The sequence below is a fragment of the Microplitis demolitor genome, chromosome 4 (assembly GCF_026212275.2).
Source record: "Microplitis demolitor isolate Queensland-Clemson2020A chromosome 4, iyMicDemo2.1a, whole genome shotgun sequence".
NCBI classification, from domain to species: Eukaryota; Metazoa; Arthropoda; class Insecta; order Hymenoptera; family Braconidae; genus Microplitis; species Microplitis demolitor.
In genome coordinates, this window is record NC_068548.1 from 22,665,319 (window position 1) to 22,692,320 (window position 27,002).

Sequence of the window (27,002 nt, forward strand, 5' to 3'; positions counted from 1 at the left end):
GGACATGCGTATTTAATGCTCTTAATTTTCAATAAATTTCCACGAATTTCGTTACTGCCCGTTTGGGTTTCTTCATTATTCACCGGATGCGAATCGTTGACATCTGAAACATCAAAAATTATTTGTTAGTACAGGAATTTTTTTTCAAAAATAAGTTTATAGCAAACAATCAAAAATTTTATTCTCAACAATAAAATCAAAATTTTTTCTTAAAAATTGATGGTAAATGAAGTAGATATATATCAAGTTATTATTTTTTATTTATATATGTATGCATATACAATTTTTTTCTCATAATTTTATTTTAAACCATAAATTAACTTTATAGTTTAAATCTTACATAAAATTTTTGGCAGAACTCAAAAACTTAAAAAAAAATTCGCTCACTTTCAGTAAGTCGATTAATAATTTGAATTTAAAAAAAAACTGAAAATTTTTTAATGAAAACTTGAGATTAATATTAAGATTAATGAGATTTTTTTAAATGTAAAATAACTTAAAGATGCGCAACTAGAATAAATTAAGTTCAGTAGTCTTTTAATGTAATTATGGATGTGCAGTAAAAGTAACAAAAGTATCACATTTATTAGTTTGCTACATCAATTTATTCAAGTTTTGGTTTTTGCAGTAGCAAAAGAGGTTTTACATCCGGTTCGCACAACGTTTCAGCTGTCTCCTGAAAAAAAACATCCATTTTCATTAATAACCATGACTGATTCGAATTACGGTATTTTACCACAAATTTGCGGTAATATTGAAGTATATCACTGTAATAATATATATTTACTCCAAAATTACGGCATATTACTGTTATGTGAAGTATTTCACTGTGTTTTGGTTAGAATGCCAGAAATTGCGAGAAACTACCACAAAATTCCGTATTCTACTGTAATCTGCCGTAAAATTCAGCCAAATTTCAGTAAAATACGGTAATTTACCGTAAGATGGAGTATTTTACTGAGTTTCGGTTAGAATGCCAGAAATTGCGAGAAACTACTGCAAAATTCCGTATTCTACTGTAATCTGCCGTAAAAGTTGGCCAAATTTCAGAAAATACGGTAATTTACCGTAACATGAAGTATTTTACTGGGTTTCGGTTAGAATGCCAGAAATTGCGAGAAACTACCGCAAAATTCCGTATTTTACTGTAATCTGCCGTTAAATTCAGCCAAATTTTAGTAAAATACGGTAATTTACATTAATTCGGATCCACTAGGGTTTAAAAACATAAAAAAATTAAAAACCCTGAGTAGAATTCGAATTTCGGACCTCGCGTTTCCTCGACAAGTAATCGAGAATAAAAAATGTCCACGAATACTCACATTTGATTGCACAACATTATTCAAAGAGACATTTCTACTAGAATTTTCTAATTCTGCGGGGTTATAGAGCTCAATAACCTCAACATTAACATCCGAATGAATTCTGTGCGCATGATCTTTAATATTTCTCTTGAGCAGCGATTTGTAATCGCAGTGCGGGCACTTGAATCTCGGCGGCTTGCCGCAGTATAAATTAACATGGGCATTGCGATTGTACTTTTTGCTAAAAACTCTATTGCAATTCGGGTTCGGGCACGCGTACTGCGCCGGGCCGATCTGAATATTTGACAAATCCTGTCCCATCTGGTTGTACGCCAGCCAAAAATTAGCGAACTCTGAAAAATAAAATTCTAATGTTAGTAAAAACAAACAAAAAAAAAAAAATTGAGAACACAAACAAACATTTATTAAAAATAATCCCAAGTAATAACTAGCAGACATTTATTTAAAAATTAGTAGTTTCTCTAAGCACCCAAGCGCGAAAAAATTCTAAAAAATAAGTAATCAAAGGACAGGTTTTAAGTAAAAAAATAAATTAAAAAATTATTTATTTATTTAACAACAACAACAATGACAATATTAATACTGCTTTAACAGTTTTTATAATTAACTCAATAAATTCCCAGCATATGGGGCTTATACAACTCGATAATACTTATGTCACATAGGGGGTGCCTGCGCTTACAATGTTCCTTAATATTCGTCTTAAAGTGCGATTGCTGATCACAGTAACCGCATTTATAACGCGGAGGTTTACCGCACTGATGTTTAAAATGTCTGTTACGATTACTCTTATCGTTAAAAACACTCTTGCAATTAGGGTTCAAACAGGCGTATTTTTCATCCTTAATTTTGAGAAGATCTGAAAAACAAAAATTTAAAATATTCGTAAATATTTTTATTATTTTATTGTTATTGCAGCGTATGAAGCTGAAACTAGCGGCCATAATAAGTAGCGGCCACGCAATTTTTCGCGTGGCCGCTACTTATCACGGCAGCTAGTTTCAGCTTTATATTGCAGCATTTAATTTGAATAAATAAATTTTCTACTTGTCATGCAAATAAATTAATTAAATTGTTAAAAGAGGTTAATTTTAATTAATAGTTTATTTATTTAATAATAGATTTGTTTTAATACTTCGATACAAGTATTTTATAATTAATACTTTTTCAAAAATTGCTTAGTGCTTATTGCTTAATAATAAATTTTGAAATATTTAATTAATTATAATTATGTTTAATTGCCACAGCGATATTGCAAGTGATGAATTAAATTTTTTTTATGCCGGAAGTGTTCGTAGCAATTGTCCGATGGACAAATGAATTTGTCTTTTTTTAGTGAATTGGGTTTGTAAAGTTCGATAACGGGTGTAACGGCGTCATGGTGTTTGTTAATGACGTGACGCTTTACGTCATTGCGCCACGTGGTCTGATAATCGCAGTGCGGACACTTGAATCTCGGCGGCTTGCCACAGTGATTGTTTATGTGACTGCGCAAGTTGTAATATGAATTAAAAACACTGCGACAGTTTGAATTCGGGCAGGGATAACGCGCTGATTGCCCTGATATGTTACGTCTTGGGAGATGCGGCTCCGCAAAAATTATCTCTTGATGGTACACTGAAACAAAAGTAATTTTTTTGTTAATTATTGTTATTATTTTTAATTATTATCAGTGTTATCATTAATATGAAAGAAAATAAGTAATAGTGTAGTATGTAGTAAATACCTCAAATAGTTCCCTGAAAAATGAGTTTTTATTTTGAAAGAATGGTCATGCGTAAGAAGTTGGAAAAATTTTGAAAAATTTTTTAAGTGCATGGAATGTTAAATATTTTTTTATAATTATATATTTACAAATATATGTATTTATTTACAAAAAAAAATATTTTTCTAAAAAAATTTTTAATACATTTTTCAAAAAGATTTTTTCTCGGGTTTTGTTAAAAAACATTTTTTTTGCAAAATTTCGGTATTAATTTAGAAAATAATTTTTTTTTCTATAAAATATTTTCAGTAGATTATTTTTCAGCCCGTCAGTAAATTTTCCTGAAAAAAAAATTCAAAATGTATTATTAAAAAATTTAATTAAAGATAAAATTTCATTTATTTGGACCAGTTACAATTTTTGTTTCTATTAAATATATAAATTTATTATTGTACATAAATATTTAAAAAAATTTTTTTTTGTTCACAAAAGTATTATTAGATGAGATATTTTGCTTCTATATCTATGCACCCATGTATTTTAAAAAAAATGTTTTTTATCTATATCGCTCAGCGACCCAAACTTCTTGACCCGGATGCCGTTTTTGTTCGTGAATTTTAACATTAGTCTTCAAGTGCGACCGGTAATCGCAGTACGGACACTGAAAACGCGGGGGTTTTCCGCAGTGATAATTAATATGCGTTCCTAAATGACGTTTTTCTTTGAAAACACTTTTGCAGTTTGGATTCGGACATGGAAAACGTCCGACTTTAACCCCATGGTTGCTCGAAAAAGGCTTACAATTGAACCCAGGCCGCGCAGGTGGCGGCATCATCATATACGCGAGGTCATAACCTGAAACAAAAAAAGTAAAATAGTTATTAAAATATTCTTCATTTAAAATCGATAGAAAATCAATCATCAATTCTTGAAATTGCGAAAAATAATTAAAAAACTATTCAATACTTATTATCTGATATTTTTATTTTAAAAATTACATATTAAGTTTAAACATATCAATAAGTATTTCTTCTTTTTCAGAATCAATTCGGCGGCAATGTTTTTGTACATTTTGTTTGTGCATTGATAAGAAGAATACATGCATTTAAAACGCAAAGAACTTCCAGTTCCATGGGTAATATTTAATTTGTAATGATTTGCGTAAATTTTCCAGCAGTTCTTATCATAATAAAATTTTTGCACTCCCGCGGCATCGTAACCTAAAAAAAAAAAAAAAATAATTTATTTCGATAGTAAAAATTAATTTTTGTTGTTATTAGTGACAATATTCGGTAAGTAGACAATTTTATTTAAATTATAGTAAAAAAAATAATTCAAATCGGGTGTGATGAACTTTTGTTGGCAGCAGTAGCCTTCGGCTCGCGCGGCAAACTTCTCATCTCGTGGCCTGCCCTCTAGCTTTCAATGAAAAAATTAATAAATTCAAATATTCTTAATAATAAAAATAAAAATAAAATAAATTGTGTTTATTCACTGATTTATTAAATGAAATTTTAAAAAATATGATTTAGTGTTTTTCGTACAAATATTTTCAATCTATTAAATAGATTTTGATCAAAAAATATATCATTCAAAAATTATTTTTTTTATATTTAATATTCAAAAATAATTTAGTAATTTATTAATTACTACTTAATTAAAAATTACTATTATTATTATTATTATTATTATTTAAGTTTATCGAACTTCTTGACTTTACACGAGCGTTTTAGATGAACGCGCAGGCTGGCGAAGTATCTGAAGACCGAACCGCATAAGTTGCACTGGTGAATTTTCCCGCAGTCTTCTCTCAAGTGTTTTTCAAGCATCCACTTCTTCATGTAGCAGATGCTACAAGACACGCATACATATGGGTATTTTTTAGACCGGAAACACCGTGAGGATGGACAAAAGACGCAAAACTTTCGCTGATGACGTTCTAGGCCGCCGCGGTGGGCGAACGTACGGTAGCAGAACTGACAGGGAAAACTGCTTTTTAAGTCTTCCAGTACCACAGTACTCAGCGGATCTTCACCGAATTCATCTAGAAAATTGAACAATGATAATATTAGTAATTTTTATTAATAAATATTCAAAATTTGTAAAACTTATTTTTAATAAATTCAAATTCGATTTTGTTTTTTTTAGTCGCGGGTTCAAGAGACATGCAGATGACAGAGAAGGAAAGCCGTATTTAAAAAAAAAAAATTTTTTTGAATAATTTTGATTTTTTGAATAATTCCGTATTTTTGCTCCGAAACATTCTGTAATTAAAAAAAAAATTAATTAATAAGTTTATGGAAAAATAAAAAATAAAATTTTTGAAATTTATAAAAAATTCAAAAATTATTTTACTCAAATAATTATTTATTTTTTGTTCTTAAATTACACTAATTAAATTTTATAAATATTAATTTGATAGATTACAAATAAATATTTCATTTTAAATAAAAAAAGTCGAATCTATTTTATATTGGCACGCGTTTGAGGTATCGATTATTTAATTGCATTGATTTGTATATGAAAATTTGCGTGCCTATCACATGTCACTGTACAAAACTACAGATATAATAAATAACTATATATGAGTGTCAAAGTCATAATTGTAAGTATGAAGCTTTTCGTGGTCACGAAGGTGATGTCGATGCTTGAATCTCTTCTTGCATCTGGAGCATTGATATCTCGGGCCGACCCCGCACTCGAGTCTCAGATGTCTCGTGAGATTGCACTTGTGTGAATAACTCCGCGTGCATTTAGGACACGAGAAAGGTCCGTAAGCAGATGGCGTAGACTCGATGGCTCCTGGTATCAGGCTCCAAACTGTAACAAAAAAATAAACTCTCTTTTTGTGAACTGACCGTTTGGTTTTTCAAGCCCGATAGTCCAGCTTGTATTTATTATTTAATTAAATGGTGACAGTTTATTTGAAAGCGTAATTAGAAAAAAAAAATAAATAGTGATGCAGTTCTAGTCACTAGTGATTTACTTGAGATCATGCGAGCAGATAAATTAACTCAATAAGAGTTACGTCTTTATAATATTTATTCAAAAATTATACAGGACATCTTTGTTTTATTTTTTGAGTTTTTTTTTGTTTCATCATACGGTTTAACAATTTATTAAATTTATAATTAATAATATTTAATATAAACTCTGTCTATCATATCAGACTATTTGTTTCTCTATAATTATTGTCCATTAAATTAAATTTAATACTTTCCTACGTTCGTTTGTTCATTTTCGGTTCAATAGCAATCATTTTTAATTCCTAAATAAATTTTTTATATTTAGAAATTATTGCCCTGAATAAAAATATATGGCACTACAATATAATCTAATATTGTAAATTAAGTCTTACCGAAGATTATTACAGACCATTAAATACAAAAGTAACGTAATATAAACTATAATAGAGGTATGTAACAATAGATTGGAAGATTGGTACAGATTTTAGGACGTTAATGCTTTTGGTGCGTGCGCATGTGGAGCAGAAGATTATGCTTGTGTTTAGATTTTTTATGGCACAGGGGACACTCGAACTGCGGCTCGACCCCGCACTCGAATTTAATGTGCCGGTTTAGTGAGTGAAGTCGCGAGTAATTGTTGCCGCATTTCGGACAGAAGTAACTCGAAGGAGAACTCGATTTGCCGGCCAAGTCTGACGAATTTTCCAGAGGCTGCTCCATAGACAGATGATCCATTAGCGAAAGCTGATCCGTTGGAGCAATATGAGTTCCGGTGATTTTCTGCTCAGCTACCAGACGGAGATATAGACTCTGGTATTGATAGTACCACTCGATTGCCATTTCCGGTGACTGGCCAAGCTCTAAGAAAGTCAACAAACAAAAAAATATTCTCGCGTCAATTACAACTGTTATTATTATTCTTCTTCAACAATTCCTGGATGAGACAAGACAAATACACATATACCATTCACCAGGAAGCACGAATAACTAAAAACGATAACAGGATAATACTCAACACTTAATTTTTCATTCTTTTTTATTAACTGTATAAATTTATCAAATAAAAAATAAAAAGTTATCTTCATCGTCTGAGCTTTTTAATTATACAGTTTAATTTGAGATGTTCTTGCAATTCGAATCTCCATCCAAAATCACCACCGCAGTATTTACAGACATAACGCTCAATCTTCAACCAATCCCCTGAAATCAAAACACAATAATTACAAGTGGGTAAATCTATTCATACTCATACTTCCAATCAATCATCGGGCCAAATTTATAGAAATTTACCCAAGTATTTTTTAATAAAAAAAAATTTATTAAGCCACTGCATACACAAGAAATTAACAAATTGATAATACAATCGATATTCAAATGACAGTTCAATATATCTAATAAACATCAATGATAAGCAGATATATGTTTCCTAAGTTCGTATCGATACTTAAATTTCCTACTGCACGAATTACAAGAAAATCTTCTTTCCTTGTTCCCACACTCGACTCGCTGGTGCCTTCGCAGGCTGTCCACCCACTTGTACCTCTTTCCGCAAACGCTACATATATACATGGGCTGCGGCTGCTTCTCGACAGACGGCGACTCAAAAGTTATACTTTTCGCCAGGACTTTCGTCGCAAACCCACTCGTCGCGGTTTTCCTGAGCTCGACTTGTTCCTCAAACATTAGCGGCCCATCAGGAGCATCGCAGTCCCCAAAGTCTTCCGTCTTCATCAACCACCGGTTGTCATACTGCAGCCTCCCTGCAATCATCAACATCACGACCTCATTAGTCAAGAAAAAAAAAACTTAAACTAAAACATTATCAGAAAAAATAAAAAGCAGTCTCGCTAATGATTAAAATTTACAATTTTTATAGCCAACTAAATCCCTCTTTATTAAATCCAACTATAATTAATTATAATTTATTTATTATCAGTATCTATAATAATAATAATAATAATAATGATATATTTCTGTCCATAAAATTGCGGTTATTGAATTACTTCATCTTTTTCTATCACCGAAAACTCTGTCGCGATAGCAAACGAGCCTCTGGTGTCTCTGCAACGTGTCCCGTCTTCTGTAACTCTTCCCGCAGTTCTCGCAAAAATATTCCCGGTCGTCGTTGCGCCCGGGCAAGTTGTCCTGCAACGAACTGGTCAAGTACTCGCTGCACTTGAGCTGGTGCCTTTTCAAACTGTCCACTCTCGTGTAAGATCTTCCGCACCCGCTGCAAAAGTGCAGTCTTAGCTTCTGGTCTCTCCTCAGAATACTTATCGCGTCATTGGCTTGCAGCATCTCGATGTCGTTGCTCTGGTAATTCAACTCCGGGTACAGAAAGTAGTTCATCTCGTTAATTCTTTGTCTTCTGTATATTTTAGTATCTGAAAAATTTTTTATTTTTGTTAGTAAAAGTCGGTCTTAGTAAATTGTTCATCATTTTTTTTTTTTTTTTTTTTTTTTCATTTTATGATGTGTTAAGCTTGAAAAAAAATATTTTAGTATTATTTACAGTTTTTGATAATTAAAATAAATTATTAATATTTTATTTAAATATTTTTGTAACAATTTGTAATTTTTTTTTGGTTTATTGGTAACAGTTAATATTATAGAATTTTTATTGATAACAATTAATATATAAATTTATTTAATTTTTACCCATCCCAAGATTTGAAAAAAAAAAATTTTCTTACGGAAAAAATTTTTTATTTCAATTTTTAATGAAAAATTTATCATGCGCCGAGAAATTTTTTTTTCTGTGTATATATATGTATATATATCATATATGATAATTCGTTTTAAATATTTTCGCTACAGCGAATTTCAAAATTTATAATATTTTAAATTTGTAAATAAAATAAATATGAATAATTAAATTCTTCTAATGCATTGTTTCATGTGAGCATTAAGCTGATAATTCCGAAAAAATTTCTGCTCGCAAATGATACACTGAAGTGTCGGTTCTTGAAAGCACTCTTTGTGATGCCGTCTCAAGCAACTTAATCGCGCGTATTTGTTACCACATGCATTGCAAATAAAATTTAAGCTCAATTTGCACTTTCGCCCACGTCGCTTTTTCTCCAAACTTATTGACTGATTTCCCAGCTCGCTCGAATACTCAGTATCATCTTCCACATGCTCTTTCTTTATACTCCAATCAGTGAACATTGAAGCTGAAAAAAAAAAAATTACTGTCAGTATTTATTCGCAAATTATTAATGAAATTATTTAAGGAAGACAAAATTTCATTAATGGAAAATAAAATGAAATATACAGTTACTTTTTTTTTTATTAAACCATACATATTTTATTAAATCATATAATCACTCATCAATTTGCCACAGAAAAAAAGTATTTCTTGGCGCCAAAAATTCAAACTCGGCCCCAAAAATTTTTGTCTTTAATTCATAATGGAAAATTTTTCTCACACCGAGAAATCATTTTTTTCTGTGCGTACATCAATTTTTATTTTTTTTAATGTCGACAATACAATAAAATACAATACCTTAAAATTAAATGATTTTTATGAATACCGAAATTTCCATATATTTTTTTTTTTTTATGACAAACGCATATAATTTTTTTTTATTAAATATCTAGTGATAAAAATATTAAAAAGAAATTTTTGTAAATACCGTTACAAGATCATTGGCTTTTTTTATTTATTTTTTAAATTACCATGAGCTAGAATCGAACCCAACTTTCGGCTTTCGTATACTTTGAAAACAAATAAAATTTTTCATCAAATTCTAAAAGTCTACATTTTATTGAATTAAAATGTCAGTAACTTTGACAGTTTTTTGAAAAAAATGCTCTGATAGTGACTTAATAACTTGAACTTTTCTCTAAACCTTTTGATCATATAAAATTTTTGTGCGTCCATGTCAGCCATCTTGTCGTACATTTTCACGAGCTAAAATTAGCTTCCTAACCTCACAATAAAATATTTGAATTACCGCTTATTTGAAATTATAATCATTAGTTAGTGTATTAGTAATGAAAATTATCCCTGATAGCTGCATTTTTTTGAAAACTTATTGTTCATTATTTTTGATCAAGTCTACACAGTTTTCACTTTTCAAGTTTTGACTACAATATGAGTACAACATGAACCATAAGTTTGTGTAAATTTACGGCCACATTCTTAAAGTTTTTGGAAAAATGTTTAAGAAACAAAAGTTCCAGTTGAATTCCATTAATTCGGACATTTTGAATGCAACTTTTCCTAAAGAGTAAATTACACGCATGCGCACAGGCATACAAATGTATAATATGTGACACGTGTCAATTTGGCTATCAGGGTTTATAAGACTTCCCTACATGGCATAAAATATTAATGTGCGGATAAAATCGCTATATATGGACAATTAGACATCTTCATTATATACTTTATTACCATTTAAAAACTCATTATCGATACTTTTCTCCATTAATCAATTTTTTACACGTAAGATAATGTACTTTCATATAATCCTTGCGTTTGAACTTTTTCTTACATTTAAAACACGTATATCTTTTATTACTTCCACACAAATCATAATGACGTTTCATATTATCGCGCCTGCCAAATAGTTTACCGCATTTTTCACATTCATATGTTTGGGTGTTATTGGTACCGCACATCGAGTTAATATGTTTCAGCAGAGTTTTCTGTGACAGAAAGTTTTTTTGGCACAAATGACACGTCAAATTTTTTTCATTCACCATTGGAGGTTCAAACCATTGGGATGTCGTCGCATAACTTACAGCAAATGGGTCCAAATTGTAAACTGAAAAAAAAAGAAAATTATCTATTAGTATTTGCTCTGGATATTTTTAAACTTATTGACTAACAAACATTTCTAATTCTAATTCTAATTCTACATAAACTTAAATTTGACTTTAAATTTCTATGTAATAAAAAGAAATAATGAAAAAAAAATTTCTAGAAGAATAGAACAAAATTTTTATTCAAAAACATGGAATACAAAATACTAGTGATTAAAATTTCTAAGAAAAGAAAGCCCTCTGTCATATTTTTTTTTGCACATCTCATAGTGTTGTTTGACGTAATCCTGCCGACGGAAGGCGCGATTGCACAATTCACAAGAGTAAGGTCTCAGTGCATTTCCGCACAGAAGTTGATGACGTCGCATGTGACTGCGGTGCCGAAATCCTTTGTTACATTTTTCGCAAACATGGGGCATAACGGACGTTAGCGGGTTTGAACCACTGACGGTTCGTTTCTTAACGTTACGTGTTTCGTAACTATGAACCGGTATCATTGAAGCTGATTGATTTCCCGCGGTCGTTTGATTGATTTGCTCTATTCCTCGTTCCGATGATATGAATATTTGATGGTTCATGCTCCAGACCGCATCAATTCTAAATGCTGCAAAATTTAATTTACTCTTATTCTCATTCATTTAATTTAATTACTGTTTCTATTTTGAGGTTAATTTTTTTTTGCGAGTAAACGAATCACCAGTTGAAGAAATAGTTGTTAGTTATGATTTTTTTAGTAGAAAAGAGAGTTAATATAAGAAATTTTTTCATTATTTGATAGCTGAAAAAACATTAAATTATTCAAAAATAATAACCCATATCAATAAAAATATTTATTTATTTTTGCAATAATTACATACAAAAAAAAGCATTGTATAAAAAACTTAACATATTTTTGATCAAAAATAAAATAATAAGTAGTAAGTGTGTGCGAGTAATTCGTACTTATAAATTAATTGTATAAAACCAAATATTAATATTCGAATTGAATAATTAGAAAATTTAAATTATTCAATTCAAATTTTAAATTTAACGTTTGAATTTACCGCGCTAATGGATTGGGCGCCATGCCATTTTGTTTTCTCTACTCGTAGATGGAAAACAAAATGGCGATGACACTCACGTAAGGACAGGCAATACAAACACTCGAAATGTCATCGCTGGTTCAGTTTAAAAATTATTTGGCACACCTTCAATAAGTAAAAAAAAAATATTGATAACAATGGAAAAATGTAATGAATTAAAATAACGATTATTTTTTTTTAATTATTTGAATAACCTCAATGCCGAGTCGTTTTTTCTCACAATTTTGTCTATGAGCAGTAAGAACAAATTTGTGTCTGAATCGTCTGTTACAAATGTGACATTTCTCAGATGGATCGACGCCACACTCGAGACGTTTGTGCCGACTCAGAGATGTCGCAGCGATATAAGATTTGCCACATTTTGTACAGACATATTTTCCATCACGATCTCGCACTTCTTTTGATTCATTAACCGAAGTTTTGTACGCGACACCAAGAAGATTTTGTGAATAATTATCTTCCGCGTCTGAGGACGACTGCGATACCGCCAAAAATTCCTCGATATCTGAAACAAATATTTAAATAATCAGTCAGTTTATTATTACACACATTACTTACTATTGTTATAATTATCATCATTATTTATTGTAATTATTGTTACAATTAATTATAAATAATTAAAAGAATACACGAGTTTTTCAGGCGCGTGCTCAAGTAATCAGTAGCCAAGTGAGACCATGAGTCACAAAGAAGAATAGCAGAAGAAATATATAAATTAATTATCGTTGAGAAATCTATTAATTTAAATAATTAATCAATCGGTCACTTAAGTAATTTATTAAACGATTATTTTCGTACACTTAATTCATTTAATTAATAAAATTACAAAACATAAATATTAATTTTCTATTTCCAATCAAACTTCTGCTTCGCTTTACACGACACCAAATGCCGCGTTAATTTAAATTTATGTGGGAATTTCTTCCCACAGAGATTACACTTTTCCTTGGGTTCTATTCCGCACTCATAGTGTCTGTGCCGCGACAACGATCCCGCGCTTTTATAAGTTTTCCCACACCTCGGGCAGATAAACTTATAACTTGGGTTGTAAAAATTACAGCTTTCAGACGATTTATCTTCGCCGGATGTTCCCTCGTAGCTGTCCATCGTGTTCCAGAAGAAATCTGTAACAAAAAAGCACAACTGTTAGAAAAAAAATCACAGCATTCTTTGATCGAATTATTAGTAACAAATCTATTAATTAATCAAAAAAAAAATATATATATATATATATTTACATTCTTTTACATTTATTTTATTTTATTTTTAGTATTCATTACATTTAATAATTAGTATATATGATTATAAAAGACCTTAGATTATTTTTAAAACAAAATAATTTAAATTGAAATGGCGCGAGATTCAAATATTTTCAAATGATACCTAATTTTGTTTTTTTTTTATTAATTTAATGAAAAATATTAAAGTCGGGTTTCGGGATTTTTATTTTGGGCTAAAATATAATTTTATTGCTTAAAATTTAGTAGAGTTTCTATATTTTGCCTTTACACGATTTAAAATGTTGAGAAAGATTGAACTTATGGATAAATTTCTTCCCGCAGTAAAAACAAACTTGCTTGGGTTCCACTCCGCATTCAAGTTTCAAATGTCTCCTCAGCGAAGTTTGTCTCTGATAACTTTTCTCACATTTCGAGCATTTAAATATCACCGGCTTAAGAAGACGAGGACTAGAAGTCTTGAACTTCCTCTCAGATACCCTCCGCGCTGCAACATAAAATAATATATTTGTCAGTCTAATTTTCATAGAAATACAAAAAAAATCAGCATCCACAAAATTCCACCAGTAAAAAATGAATACTAATTATCAAATAAAAATTATTTATTAATTTTCAATTACAAAAATACAACTATTCACTCAAACTTTCATGCGGTGCACAGACATTATGTGATACTGCCATCGATGTTTGTATTTGAATTTTCTTCCGCAAATTACACATTCGAAAGTCGGTTCTTTACCACATTCTACTCTAATGTGAGTCATTAATGATCCTCGCCAATGGTAACTTTTCCCACATTGCAAACATGTCCAATTTTTACTTGGGTCTGAAAAAAATAAAATTGACTTATTGTTATTTTAAAAAATTTATAAAAATTAAAATCCAATTATAGCCCTAATTAAAAATAAATTTTAATTATCAGTAATTAGTACAGCAGTATGAGTGTTATCAACAAACATAAATATTTATTTAAAAAACGTACAGCCAAATCTATAATTAAATTGTCTAGACAAATAAATAACGTCGGATTCCATTACGTCGGAACTTCCCCTTTATCGTGACCCCCCACTACGTTACGTTCTCCCACCCGAAGCTTTACATTTGCATGTTCTGTGTACATATGGACGCATATTCATGTCAATATAAGAGCGCATGCGCTGTAGCTTGACATCTAAAGGAGAATTCCCAGGAAATTTCAGATCCCCGGTAGACTTAATGTCCGAATTAATGGAATTCGACTTTATATATTACAATTAAATAAATTTTATGGTAAAAACCATTCTTTAGTATCTTTAAAGTCGAACGAATCGGGTAAAGGTAAATTTCCATATATTTTATGCTTAGCACTATTCAAATGTTTCGTTAAATGATGCTTGTGTTTAAAACGCTTGCCACAAGTTTCACACGGATATTGTGGATCCTTTCCGCAAATTGTCAAGTGATTCCACATCGTTTTCTTGTTGAGAAACAATCGGCCGCACCGGCGACATGGAAAAACTGAAGATGCTACGAATTCTGTAATTTTAAAAAAATTATAAATGTTAATTATTTTTAAAATATTGAACATTTAATTACTTATTTAACGGTTATATTTAGTGACACTTTTATTGGTTAGTAATAAAAAAAAAAACATGCATATATTTAATTTCATAATTTATTAAGAAAATTTGAAGTCACTAATTAAGTAATTGCTTTTTTTAATATAAAAATTTTTTGTTCATTTCTGTGTGGTAATTATGTACTCCACGATAATGCTTCTGAAGATGATGTTTGTGCTTGAATTTACGGCCGCAAAAGTTGCAGAAGAAACGAGGCTCGATACCACATTCGTAACGTTTGTGGTGATTTAGTGCAACTTTGCGCATATACTGCCGACCGCACTTGTCACAAATATGAGATTTTTCAAGATTTTGAGACTCTGAAATCATAAATATTTACAAAAATATATAATACATATTTTTTCAACAAAAAATATTTCAAAATTACATTCAAATTTTCAATTTTTCTCTACGGAATCTAAACATAGAAAATTTTCAAATCTGAGAAACAAAAATTTTTAACTGTCGATTTTTATTTCGAAAACCCTAATGTTGATGAATAATCTACTTATAACTTATAAAAAAATATATAAGATGGTTTTCAGAAGGAATTGTTTTGCGTTTGTACGTTTCGGTGTACGCACTCACGATATCTTTCAAACGGGTCTACGGATTTGAATAATTTCGGCGGTAAATTCAAAAGCTGATCAAAATTTACAGTCTGATAAATTTTTAAGTCAATTGGTCACTTAGTTTCTGAGTCATTGCAAAAAATGAGAAAAAATTTTTTCCGGATTTCCCAAAAATTCTGCAAATAAATTGGGATTTTTTATGAATTGATTTTCAATTTATTATTAAAAGAAATCTTAAAAATTACATTGATGCTTCCGTCGTAAATGTTCTTTCAAATGATGTTTATGTCTAAAGGGTCTACCGCAATACTGACACGCAAATTTCGGTTGAATTCCACATTCAAGTCTTCGATGCTGCCTTAATGATTCTCTCCACACATAAGCCCTGCCGCAGATATCACACGAGTAAGGACGATCACCTGAAAATAATAACACCCTGGGTTAGTAAAAGATTTTATAAAATTTTACAACGAAAAGTTCGATGACCAAATAAAAATATAAAGACTTTGTATTTTTAAATTTATTAAAATAAAAAAAAAAAAAACTACAATAGTTAAAATAAATATGAGTTTTCATTAAAAGACGTCCATTGATGCACGTGGATTAAGTGCTGTCTCAAAACTCCGCTTCTTCGTATCTTAAGATTACAAAGTGGGCATGCGAATTGCGGATCTTTGCCACATTCTTCCCGTTTGTGTCTCGTCAGCGACGGCTTCCATGTGTATTTTTTACCACAATTGTCACAAGAATATTTTCCACGGTATCGTTTGTGGTAATTCGACCTCGGGTTATCTGCGAACATAAAATTAACTTCCATTAAAAAAAAAAAAAAAGCAAAAGTTGCGATTAAAAGAAAAATTTTAATAAATTTGACAGTTCAATTTTACAAAAAATTATATTTACAATTTATTTATTAATAAATATTTATGACAAATTCAATTACAATAATTTTGAAAATTAATTTATATATTTTTAAGGTTATTGTATAAATTGGTGTAAATTTAATATATGTTTTTTCAGTATCCAATTATGTCGCATCCTTATACCACAAAATGGACACGGATGTTGCGGCGCCTTACCGCATTCTTCTTTTTCATGCCTTATTAATGACTGCATCCATCTGTACTCTTTTCCACATCGGCGACATCTGTGTTTTCCCACCCGCTTATAATAATCTGTACTCAGTACACCTGAAAAAATAAGAGAATATTCATCAATAACATTTTAACCTTTTACAAAATTCCTTAACATATTTACAGAAAAAATTTACATTTTTCTTCATATCTGCAGAATTTTGAATTCCTGCCGTTTTTAGAGGGACAAAAGTTTCGCTTAACCTCAAAATAACAGAACCAAAGGAAATTAGGGCGTTCCAATCGACGTTTGCCGCACTAGCCTTTGGCTCGTGCAGACAATCGACGGAATGTCCTAATTTCCGTCCTACTACAATAAAATTATTGAAAATAAATCTGACAAACAAACAAAATCCTAAGTAAGTCTTTTTAATATTTTTTACTGGGTACAAAAAGTAAATTTGGTACAGAAAGGTTTAAATTAAATTCTTCTCCAATTAGTAAAAAGAATAATTATCAAGGACATCAAGAGGTTCTTCTTTAACAAAATGTTCATCTTCTTTAGGATCTTGAGGTTCTTCTTTAGGCTCGTCCTTAAGTTGCCGCAAAGAAGACAATTTTTTATGAACTGTAGCTAAATGATTGAGCAGAACCCACTTCAGGGTGAATTTACTGTTACACTGATGACACATGAACTCAGCGGGGTCAGGTTTCTTCCTGGGACGCTGAACCCTGAGTGGGTTCAATGATTTCTTCTTACGTCGAACGGTTTTGGTCACCAATGTATTCTTTCTGCTTTTACGTTTCTTCTTTGAGTAACTTACAATATTGGTTATGTTCCACTTGTTGTCTTCTTCCCAGCCCGTGCAGTCCTTGCAGTGACAAGCTTCTTGTTTAGTTGTCGTCAAGATATTCCTGTAATCTATAACATTAAAAATTTAATAATAAGCGACACTAAATCCAATCAAACAATTTCTTCTTAAAACAAAATGGAAGTTAAAATTACATTTTATTTTTAGACATATTTCTTATACTTTATATTTATAAATTCATTTTCTTCTTTTCTTCTTCTGTGAAAAATTGATCTAGAAAAAAAAAATAATTAGAATCAATTCGATTAATTTTTAATTAAAAAAAAAAAATTCAATAAATAAATACATAAATTCATAAAAAATATGAAGTTTATTTTATTTCTTCTTACAAATAAATTAAAAAATATTGTAAAGGTTTTAATACTAAAGGCTAATTCGTTAGTGCGCATTTAAATAATTAATGAGCACAATATTAAATAGTCTAATAAAGAAATAAAAAAAGTTTAAATAATTAATAACACAATGAAAAAAAAAATTAAGCAATCGAAGTGAGCAAACAGCCGTGAATAGTCCAGATGTGTCGTTGAAAATTGGACCTTTGTTTAAAGGATTTCTGGCAATAACGACAAGTGTATTGAGGTTTCTTCCCACATTCTTCACGCAGATGTCGGTTCAAAGTACTCTTATTAGAGTACCGTCGATCGCACTGAGGACAGACATGTTTCTTATTCTTCCGTTTCTTCGATTTAGAAGTCGAAGGGTCATCAGGATCCTCATCGCCGTCCTCATCTCCCCCATCGTCCAGGTACGTGATGTCATCAAGACAAGAGCCAGGAGTTTCAAGCGGATCTTGAGGATCCAAAGACGCCGTTATCTTCTGAAGATTTATCGTCAGGTCGTCTTCCTCATTCGCTTCCGTTTCCGCGTGGTCAGACTCATCGGATTCGTTTTCTTCCGCAAAAGAAGCCGAGTTTTCAAAATTATCAACAGCCGGCATTGTTTCGCTGGTGTCTACACTCACTATCGGCTCAAGAGATGGCGCCTCTGTCGTCACTGTTCTCGACTCTCCCAACAAAGGGTCCGCTTCCACTTCAATGGGTTCAATTTTCGGAGCCGGCTCTGAAATCAAACACAATTTATTTATCAATACATTTTTTCATTAATCCCACATGGGATTTACATGAGTTAAAAAAAATAATTCCATGCATTTGATTTCAATTAACAAAAGCTTAATTTATAAAATAATTGAGCAAAGATAATATTTTTATAGATTTAATAACAATTTGTTTATTTATTGAAGTAATTGTCTGAAGGGTTGCATTTGTAACTACTGTTTTAAATATTATAATTATTGATGATTATTGAGAGTATTGTGGGTAATTGTATATCTTTAATTGCATAATTGGGGTGATTAGATATTACACTGATTAATATTGTATGGATAGTGATTAATTGCCTGGCTATTGAATGCACTCGTAAGTGTGAGACAAAGTTAACAATATTTATATTTTCATATAAATATATATATATATATTTATATATTTATGTCTAAGTTAGTGTATATTATTAAGGCGTTTGGGAGAAGAGATGAGCATGGATGGTGGCGTTGTGTCTTTGGAAATTGGCCTTCTGCTTGAACCCCTTCTCGCAGATGCTGCAGATATACTGCGGCGGCTTCCCACACTCGTCGTGAAGATGTCGCTTCAGACTGCCCTTGTTCCGGTAGGCTCTGCCACACTTATGACAAGGAAATGGTTTCTCCAGCTTGAATATGCTGCCGTGAATTCCACCGATTGAGTACATCAGCCTTGGAGATGTGTCTGAAAACACGAGAGATAGCCTCGATTACCATTTAAGGCCTATTAATCTTCAAGTTGTTGTAATATTTTCTTACGGCTACGGTAATAGTGATAGATGGTATCTTGGAGTGATGGTCTTCAAGCTGATCTTCAGTGTCGATTTACCATTTTTTTTATATTTTTTATGTACAGTGAGCAAGTCAGTGTTTAAATGATTGTGATAATAATAATAATAATAATAATAATAATAATAATAATAATAATAATAATAATAATAATAATAATAATAATAATAATAATAATAATAATAATAATAATAATAATAATAATAATAATAATAATAATAATAATAAAGGAGTAAAATTATATATGGGACCGGGTTAATTCATTAAACAACAATACATTTTTATTTAAGTATCAATTATGTGAATATTTTTTACCCAAATCACCAATTAACTGATTACGATAACCTAAAATTTATAATTATACTACGGGACCCTGTTTTTGATTATTAATTTTAAAATCAGTGATTAATTCTACAGAAGTCTTAATAAATCTCTCTAAACCAATGACAAAATATCATTCTTCTTCTCTTTCTTCTTGTTATTACTTTTGTTTATTGAAAATAGCGTTTTTTTTTTTAATGTTTACTATAACCTAAAGCCGTGAACATTTAGGTTGTGCCGATGGAAATTTGATTTTTGCTTGAAGCCTTTCTTGCAGACGTAACAAATATACTGGGGATTTTTCCCGCACTCGTAGCGCAGATGGCGCCGCAGAGTGTCTTTTCGTGTGTAAGATTTACCGCACGTCAGACAAGGAAATGGCCGCCACAGATGCAATGATCTTGGGAGTTTTAATTTCGGTTCCGTATTAGGTGGCTCTGAAATCAAAATTTGGGTATTTGTTAGTAAAAATATCCATTTTCACGCAGATACATTCATATATTTATATATTTTAAATTACTATTACAGTAATTTGTAAATAAAAAGCATATTCGTGTATGTTAGTTTAGCGTTGCCTTCAGCTAATAAATTTTTAAAAAATAATCTACATATTTATTTTAACGAGGCAATTTGGTTTAATATTTGAATTCCAAGTCGTCTCGTGTTTTAAAAATTTAATTAATGAAAGCAAATACTTAAATAAATTTTGAAATACAATTAAGACAAAAATCTGAAACAAATTAGGAAGAAATATCCGATTGGTAATTTTTTGTAATAAATTAATAATTAAAATTATATAAATAATAATTATTAACCGCATAAATGAGAGTATGAAGACAATATAAATTTACCTTTAATTTAATATTGTATTCTTCATTATCGATAATAATCTTCATGTTGTTATTTTTCACTGATGTGCGTTAATAATAATAATAATAATTAAGTAAGTAAACAGAAAAGTTTAATTAGTAATTATTTGGAAACTAAACCCAGGAGAAGGTAAAATAATAAAACAAAAACTATTAACTTATGGGAAGAAATAAGTAACAGTTAAATAAATAATTATTTTTAATATCGAAAAACAAATAAATAATATCTTCAATAATAATCTTCATGATGATCGATATCTTCACTGACATTTTTCATTTAAAAAATCTTCATTGATGATTTTTTTTTTATTAGTCTTCATTGATAATTATTAATATCTTCAGAGTGAATTATTTCTTCTCAAAAACAATCTGTAATGCTGAGTACGCAAGTGCCTTTGAAAGCTACTTCTTTGTTTAAATTCACGGCCACAAAACCCACAAATATGTTGCGGCGATTTGCCGCATTCTTCTCGTAGATGGCGCCCGAGTGATACTTTCCACATGTAAGATTTATTACACATGTAACAAGTATACGGACGGCTTGCGTCTGACATAACCTCATTGAGTATTTCTTCATCTGAAAATATGAAGAAATACGTCAATTATCTGAAATAATTAAATATAAATAATGTGATGTTAAAAAAAATTAAATTAAATTGTGAGTTTTATGTTGGATCCTTCACCACTTGGCTTAATTTATATGCGCGTTAGTAAGGTTACGTCTTGTTTAATGTTTCTCCGCTTCGTGTTAAAATTTCTTCATAACCTAAACAAAAATAGTATGTTAGTATGTAATTACAAAATTAATTTTATGATAATATAAAAATATCGAAGACTATAACTATGAAGAATAAAAATTTTGTTTAAATAGCAATTGATAATTTAAATTAAACATTTATTTATTAATTTTATATTAATGTAGCCTAGATATTTTATGAATAGCCAATAGATGATTAGAAAGATGATGTTTGTGTTTGAATTTTTTCCCGCATAATTGACAGTCAAATTGTCGCGGTTTTCCGCATTCCACTCTTAGATGTTTAGATAAACTGTCTCTTCTTTTGTAAGATTTCCAACATCTGTGGCAAGCGTACATTTGATTAATCCACTGATTTAATGGCCGCTCATTTATCTCACCCAGTTCTGAAAAATAAAATAATATTTGTTAGAATAATTTTGATTTTTATTAAAAAAAATTAATTAATGAATTAACAGAAAAATTAATTAGTGTCTATTTTTGAAATTGTAATTACGAATAATTATTAATGAATTTTTTGATTCTGGACAGATTTTTAATTCTTACTTACGATAATTCTGAAAAAGTTGAAGAATATTTTTGATTAATATTAATATATTTTGGAAAGATGAAATTAGAATTTTGGGAAAATTGAAATTTCGGAATTTTTGAGAATAAGATTTTTTAGTTTGGCTGCAGTTTGATTTTTGAGAGATCTTAAACTCAAAAACTGCAGGAATTTAATTTTCTTTATTAAATTTGTTCAACTTCTAACGTAATTGGAAATAAATCCTTGTTTTATTTCTTGTTTCAGAAAACTTGGCCGTAATTCCTCTTAATCTTCGTAATCCAGCACCTAGACAACATAAAATTGATTAGTAAAATATTTATATACAATCATATCATATCTAAACCAAAATTTTCTGCAGAAAATAAATTTTGTAATTTTAAAAAATTAACAAAATCATGATAAATAAATTATTTTATTATAAAATTTATTTCTTTTACCAAAAAATCAAACCAACATTATTACAGTTCTATCAGAATTACTAAAAATTAATTGCAAAATAAATTTTAAAAATTTTCAATCACGAATTCCGAAATTTAGATTTCTTTTTTTTATTAAAAATAATTTCATGGATTTTTGTCACCAAAAAAAAATTTTGTTTTTATTTCATACTACAAAATTTTTCATACAACAAATTTTTTTTTCTGTATACATGTCTATATATTTTGATTATCTAATAAGAGATTAATAAAATGAATGATTATATTAACAATTAATTAATTAATTAATTAATTAGTTAAAGTAGTGATTGGATAAATTATCGAATACGTATCGGAAAAGTGCATCCAGATTTAACGTGAGTCAACCACTGATTAAGTTTATCAGTTCGGTAATTACAGTCTGAACAAATAAATTTAACCCCGCAATCATCGCGCTGGTGGCAGCTCAATGAGAAGGAGTATTTGAAACGTCTTCCGCAGTGACAAATCAGACGGCCTGTAACAAAAAAATTTCATTGTTAGTAAAAAAAAAAAAAAAAAAGAACGAAAAAATTGTAAATATTTTTTAATTATCGCTATCAACAATTATAATTATTCACAGTAGGAGTTCAAGTTCAAATGAAAGGACAAGGGTACGAGGGACTGTCACTTATTCACTGGTGAGTTTAAATAAATTAAATTATTTTTTTTTATTATCATTTTCAAACGCATCAACACAATTCATACAATTACCTTTACAATTGTAAATATATATATATTATTTTAATCAATTTATATTGGAGAAATAAAATAAATATTTTTTATATATAATCCGTCACCATTATTCCGGTACCTGGTTAACTTGCAACAATTTTCGTTTATAATTATTATTAATATTTTTTATGAAGATATTGATATATGGCCTATCTTCTGAATATATTTCTGTAACGTGATATTAGATGGTTTATTTTTTACCAAAGATATAGGAATAACTCTATTTGAGAACACTTACGTACTAATTATTATCTGAACCTCCTTAGACTTAAACTTTTATATTTTTTAAGTAATTTATATATTTATTTTTTAATCTTCCTCGGGAAAGAAACAAACGTATACATTTACTGGACATACATAATTTTATGTACGGGATAATTTGGATATATTTCTTACAAATATCAATTATTTCAGCTGTCAAATGATATATTTATTTGATAATATTGTAAGTGTATGTGGGCGTATATGCAACTTTAAAATAATTCTATGTAGGCATCATGTGTCGAGATTTAAAAGTCCGACACGATGACTCGAGTATTGCATACATTAAATTGGAAAATTTTATTATTATTGTTAATTAATAACTTTTGTTGATAAATTTTAGTCAACTGTTTTATTTAGATTTATCACTAAATATTCCAACATTTAAATGCCAAGAAATAATTAATTGCCCACCGAGACCCAAAAATTAACGGCCGCTATATTTACTCGTATTCATATTATATATATATATATATATTTTTTTTTTCTTTCGTCGCAATAATAAATCAAGAAAATACAACTTTTATCATACGGATTATGGATACAATATATATTTAATAAATATATAATACGTCTCACTTGTGGGTTTTAAAATTTGAATATCAGTCTTTCAGCTGGTTATTAATTTAATTGCTTTCGCCCAACATTTTATTATTTTTCTTTAGTATGCAATAACATTTTATTGATTTTCCCCATAATTATTATTATTATTATTATCATTATATTATTTGATTAACATTTTGTTTTGTCATGACTTATTGATATTTGTTGTTTTCGCTCGACAATTAACCCATACCCGGTTTACTTTTTTTTATTTTCGGGAGCTTGGAAGACTCGTTCTTAAACATTTTTTATTTCGTGTGACATTTAGTGCCGACACTAAAGTTACGAATATCAAGAGATTCAAGTGAAGAAATAAATATTGCGACAGTAAAATATTTTTATTTGTTTTCTGTTAAACTGAGACTTGCGGCGACTCAAAAGTCTCGCATCAACTAACGCGATATTCTTTGGCACAGAGAAGCATCAGCGATCCGGTTTATCTGATTAATTTTATTCAGTGAGACGAAATTTAGTTATAGCTATAATTGTTATTGTAATTATAATTATAATAATAATAATATAGATATAGATAGATACAGATACAGTAACGAGTAGATAGAGATGATACTAATTTATAGTTTAAGATAATCATTAATATTTTTTTTTAATGCAAAGTTAGAGATGGAAGTTTTTCTATATATTTTTTAATATACGAATTTAAATGCCAACAGAAATTTTTTCTCTAGAAAATTCGAAAAAAACCGCAGGAGACTAGATCCAATTGTTTTTGGTTTCCTTAAAACGAAGTCATGTAACGCAGACTAGATTTCCTAAATAAATCCTAAACCTATCAAACGGTAAACTTTTAGAACAGTAGAGTAATTTCGTAAAGAAAAATGTTATATATTTTTTGAACACTTGATGATTCGTCACTAATAAATTAAAAACTAATTGTAAAAATGACTAGTTTAACATTTAAATTTATTTTATTTCCACTAGACTGCACTAATATTTTTATCTTTACTTTAATAGTTATTGTTATCAATCTTAAACATTAATAAAATCTGTTTGTTCGTTGCATCGAAATCTTTGATTTTAAGTCTAGTCAATCTAAAAATTTTTAAGACATTTTCTACTCAACTATTCACTCTAACTCCTTAAATCTTCATTATTAATCAACTACTTTGTCAATTAACTTGACTTTTATCAGACAATTTACTGGTCAACTGATAGCCCGCTCGATAAACGAGGGACCGAACTCTAAAAATTTAAGGACATTTTTTTTGTCCTCTATAATTTGTATAAAAATAACTGGGCGCTTACGTCAGCAAGTACTGGACACCGAGGGTCGTTCAAACTGCTTGCAAAAAAAGCATTTACATAAAAGTACTCGCGTATTTAAAACGGAGAAACTCTCGATATCCTTAAAATGTTCAACAATTTTTTCTTATTACTAAATATATATTTATATTTTTTTTTTGGCTTTTTCTTTTTATATTTGATAATATATGGCACTCAACAATTGCTAATTACTAAATATTTTCTCATTTGTTATATATTATTAATATTATTATTCAAGTATTTACTCTAATTGTTCAAGAAAATTTTCTTTTTCAGTAAGCTACTTAACTTTTTAACCTTTTACGTTTTATCTATCCTCTATTTTTCATCAAAAAGATATTAAATGTCATATATATATATGGGTACATTTAAAAATTGCTTTCTGTTATATATTAAATAGAACACATTAAAATAACAAATTTTAAACTTTGGTAACTTTGGTGTTTTTTTTTATAAAATATTGTCATGGATTTTTGTCTATAATTTTCTCAAGTTGTAAAAATAATTTGACTAAAAAAAGGGACATAACGATAAGCAAACTGCTGTAAATAATTGATAAATAAATTAGCCGTGACAATAAATTATAAATAAAGTTTGAAATAAATGTGACCATCAAAAGAACGATCAATTTAAAAATAATAAATCTACAGCTCACAAAATATGTGGAGCAAAAAATAAAAATCAAAGTTGATAAATTACTGGGGGAAGCATTCTTTGGCACTTGGCAACTAATTTGGCAAATTGCTGTCAATAGACAGTCGCTATGAGTCATTTTTATAATTATTATTTTGTGAGACTCAGTGGCTTCGATGGGTACGACTTGAGGCCTGTTAATTAGCAGTCTTAGACTGGGTTTTGGCAAGTATGTGGCGGTGGTTGATGTGGGCCTTGAGATTCCTCTCGTACTTGGAGCTAAAGGCGCAGTGAGGGCAACTGAACGAAGGAGCTTTTCCGCACTCGTACAGCATGTGTCGTTTGAGAATGTAGGCGTTCTTGTATGACTTTCCGCAGCGCGAGCAGTCGTGGCGTCTGTCGTGGGCGGAAATAGCCAGTGGTCGATTGGTGATCCGGGCGACGTGTCGAGCCGGACAATGGATGCGAGCTCGTCTCTGAGGAGTCAGTGGTGCCGGAATTTGGTTACTGGAGACACTGTTGGTGCTTCTCGCGCTTCGTCTGATGCCTTCCGACCACCCGAGACTCATCAAGAACCCTGAGGAAATTCAGATCAGTCATGTTAGTAAAGTACTTTACTACTTACTCTCCGACAGCTGCATTCTGATCGCCGCCGCGGATCATGCCAAACAATCAAATTTACTTAATAAAAGCTACAACAACGAGCAGATGAGGGTGAATGTGTCAGGATGCTAATTTTTTAATGATCTATTTACTGTCAATTTTCTACATTTAAATTCTTTTCTCTTCACTTTCACTGAATCTGAAAAAATAAAAAAAAATGTCAGTACAAATGATAATAAATTTCTTTCTTAATTATTTCAAACTAAAAAAAAAAATTGACAGCAATTAATTGTAATTTTTTTTTATAACAAAAATGAATTAAAGGATTAAAATTTTACAAAACTTAATAATTTATTTTTTTTAATAATAATACAATAAAAATTTTGTCCGTTGATCCTTTTGACTTAATCTCCATGTCATTATCCCTCGGCCGATCTGAAAAAGAAAGATAATAAAATCAGTATGCGGAAGTGTGAAATAAATTGAAGCCTCGGACCGAAATCTTGAGTAAAAAAAAAAAAGAGCTTCCTTACTCCTGCAATATTAAATATATAAATAAATAAATATATTAAAATGATAAATATGTGACATGGTAAAGCAATGAGGTAAATATATCAGGGACTTTGTCTTTCTAGACTTTATTTTGCTCTAATTTAAATATACAAGATCTTCTACAAATAGAAAACTTAATAAAACAAATTATGAATGATTAAAAGCAAGTTGTTGATTATTATTACTTTTTTTTTTTTTTGGAATGTGTAAAAACAGTTGAGACGATATGTTGCCAAAATTACATTATTGAACTGTTAATTAAATTTAAAAAAATAATTATTATAAATACATATTTTTATTTATATTAAAAATGAAGAAAA

At 29.7% G+C, this 27,002-nt stretch overlaps 6 protein-coding genes across 6 annotated transcripts; all 6 read right to left on the minus strand.

Moving 5' to 3' along the window:
- Positions 1 to 303: 303 nt before the first annotated feature.
- On the minus strand, positions 304 to 1,650 carry LOC106694064 (pair-rule protein odd-paired-like). Its single transcript, XM_014444133.2, has 2 exons — positions 1,323 to 1,650; positions 304 to 676 (listed from the first exon to the last, which is right to left on the minus strand). Exons 1-2 carry the CDS (start codon positions 1,623 to 1,625, stop codon positions 605 to 607), a joined length of 375 nt encoding a protein of 124 aa, XP_014299619.2. The 5' UTR covers positions 1,626 to 1,650; the 3' UTR covers positions 304 to 604.
- A 6,350-nt stretch (positions 1,651 to 8,000) lies between these two features.
- Positions 8,001 to 12,424, minus strand: LOC103576383 (zinc finger protein 93). Its single transcript, XM_053737954.1, has 6 exons — positions 12,400 to 12,424; positions 12,066 to 12,350; positions 11,083 to 11,367; positions 10,520 to 10,765; positions 8,945 to 9,169; positions 8,001 to 8,380 (listed from the first exon to the last, which is right to left on the minus strand). Exons 1-6 carry the CDS (start codon positions 12,422 to 12,424, stop codon positions 8,001 to 8,003), a joined length of 1,446 nt encoding a protein of 481 aa, XP_053593929.1.
- A 182-nt stretch (positions 12,425 to 12,606) lies between these two features.
- On the minus strand, positions 12,607 to 14,335 carry LOC128667592 (zinc finger protein 480-like). Its single transcript, XM_053738314.1, has 3 exons — positions 13,722 to 14,335; positions 13,355 to 13,570; positions 12,607 to 12,969 (listed from the first exon to the last, which is right to left on the minus strand). Exons 1-3 carry the CDS (start codon positions 13,801 to 13,803, stop codon positions 12,692 to 12,694), a joined length of 576 nt encoding a protein of 191 aa, XP_053594289.1. The 5' UTR covers positions 13,804 to 14,335; the 3' UTR covers positions 12,607 to 12,691.
- A 96-nt stretch (positions 14,336 to 14,431) lies between these two features.
- On the minus strand, positions 14,432 to 16,128 carry LOC128667547 (zinc finger protein 497-like). The gene is made up of 4 exons (XM_053737956.1): positions 15,808 to 16,128; positions 15,740 to 15,757; positions 15,499 to 15,689; positions 14,432 to 15,001 (listed from the first exon to the last, which is right to left on the minus strand). Coding segments are annotated over exons 1-4 (474 nt in total). The 5' UTR covers positions 16,071 to 16,128; the 3' UTR covers positions 14,432 to 14,999.
- A 1,368-nt stretch (positions 16,129 to 17,496) lies between these two features.
- Positions 17,497 to 19,575, minus strand: LOC106694065 (zinc finger and SCAN domain-containing protein 2). Its single transcript, XM_053738317.1, has 2 exons — positions 19,033 to 19,575; positions 17,497 to 18,958 (listed from the first exon to the last, which is right to left on the minus strand). Exon 2 carries the CDS (start codon positions 18,133 to 18,135, stop codon positions 17,674 to 17,676), a length of 462 nt encoding a protein of 153 aa, XP_053594292.1. The 5' UTR covers positions 18,136 to 18,958; positions 19,033 to 19,575; the 3' UTR covers positions 17,497 to 17,673.
- Positions 19,576 to 25,724: 6,149 nt separating this feature from the next.
- On the minus strand, positions 25,725 to 26,168 carry LOC128667548 (transcriptional repressor scratch 1-like). Its single transcript, XM_053737957.1, has 2 exons — positions 26,153 to 26,168; positions 25,725 to 26,104 (listed from the first exon to the last, which is right to left on the minus strand). The coding sequence occupies exons 1-2, from the start codon at positions 26,166 to 26,168 to the stop codon at positions 25,725 to 25,727; spliced, it is 396 nt and encodes a 131-aa protein (XP_053593932.1).
- Positions 26,169 to 27,002: the final 834 nt, after the last annotated feature.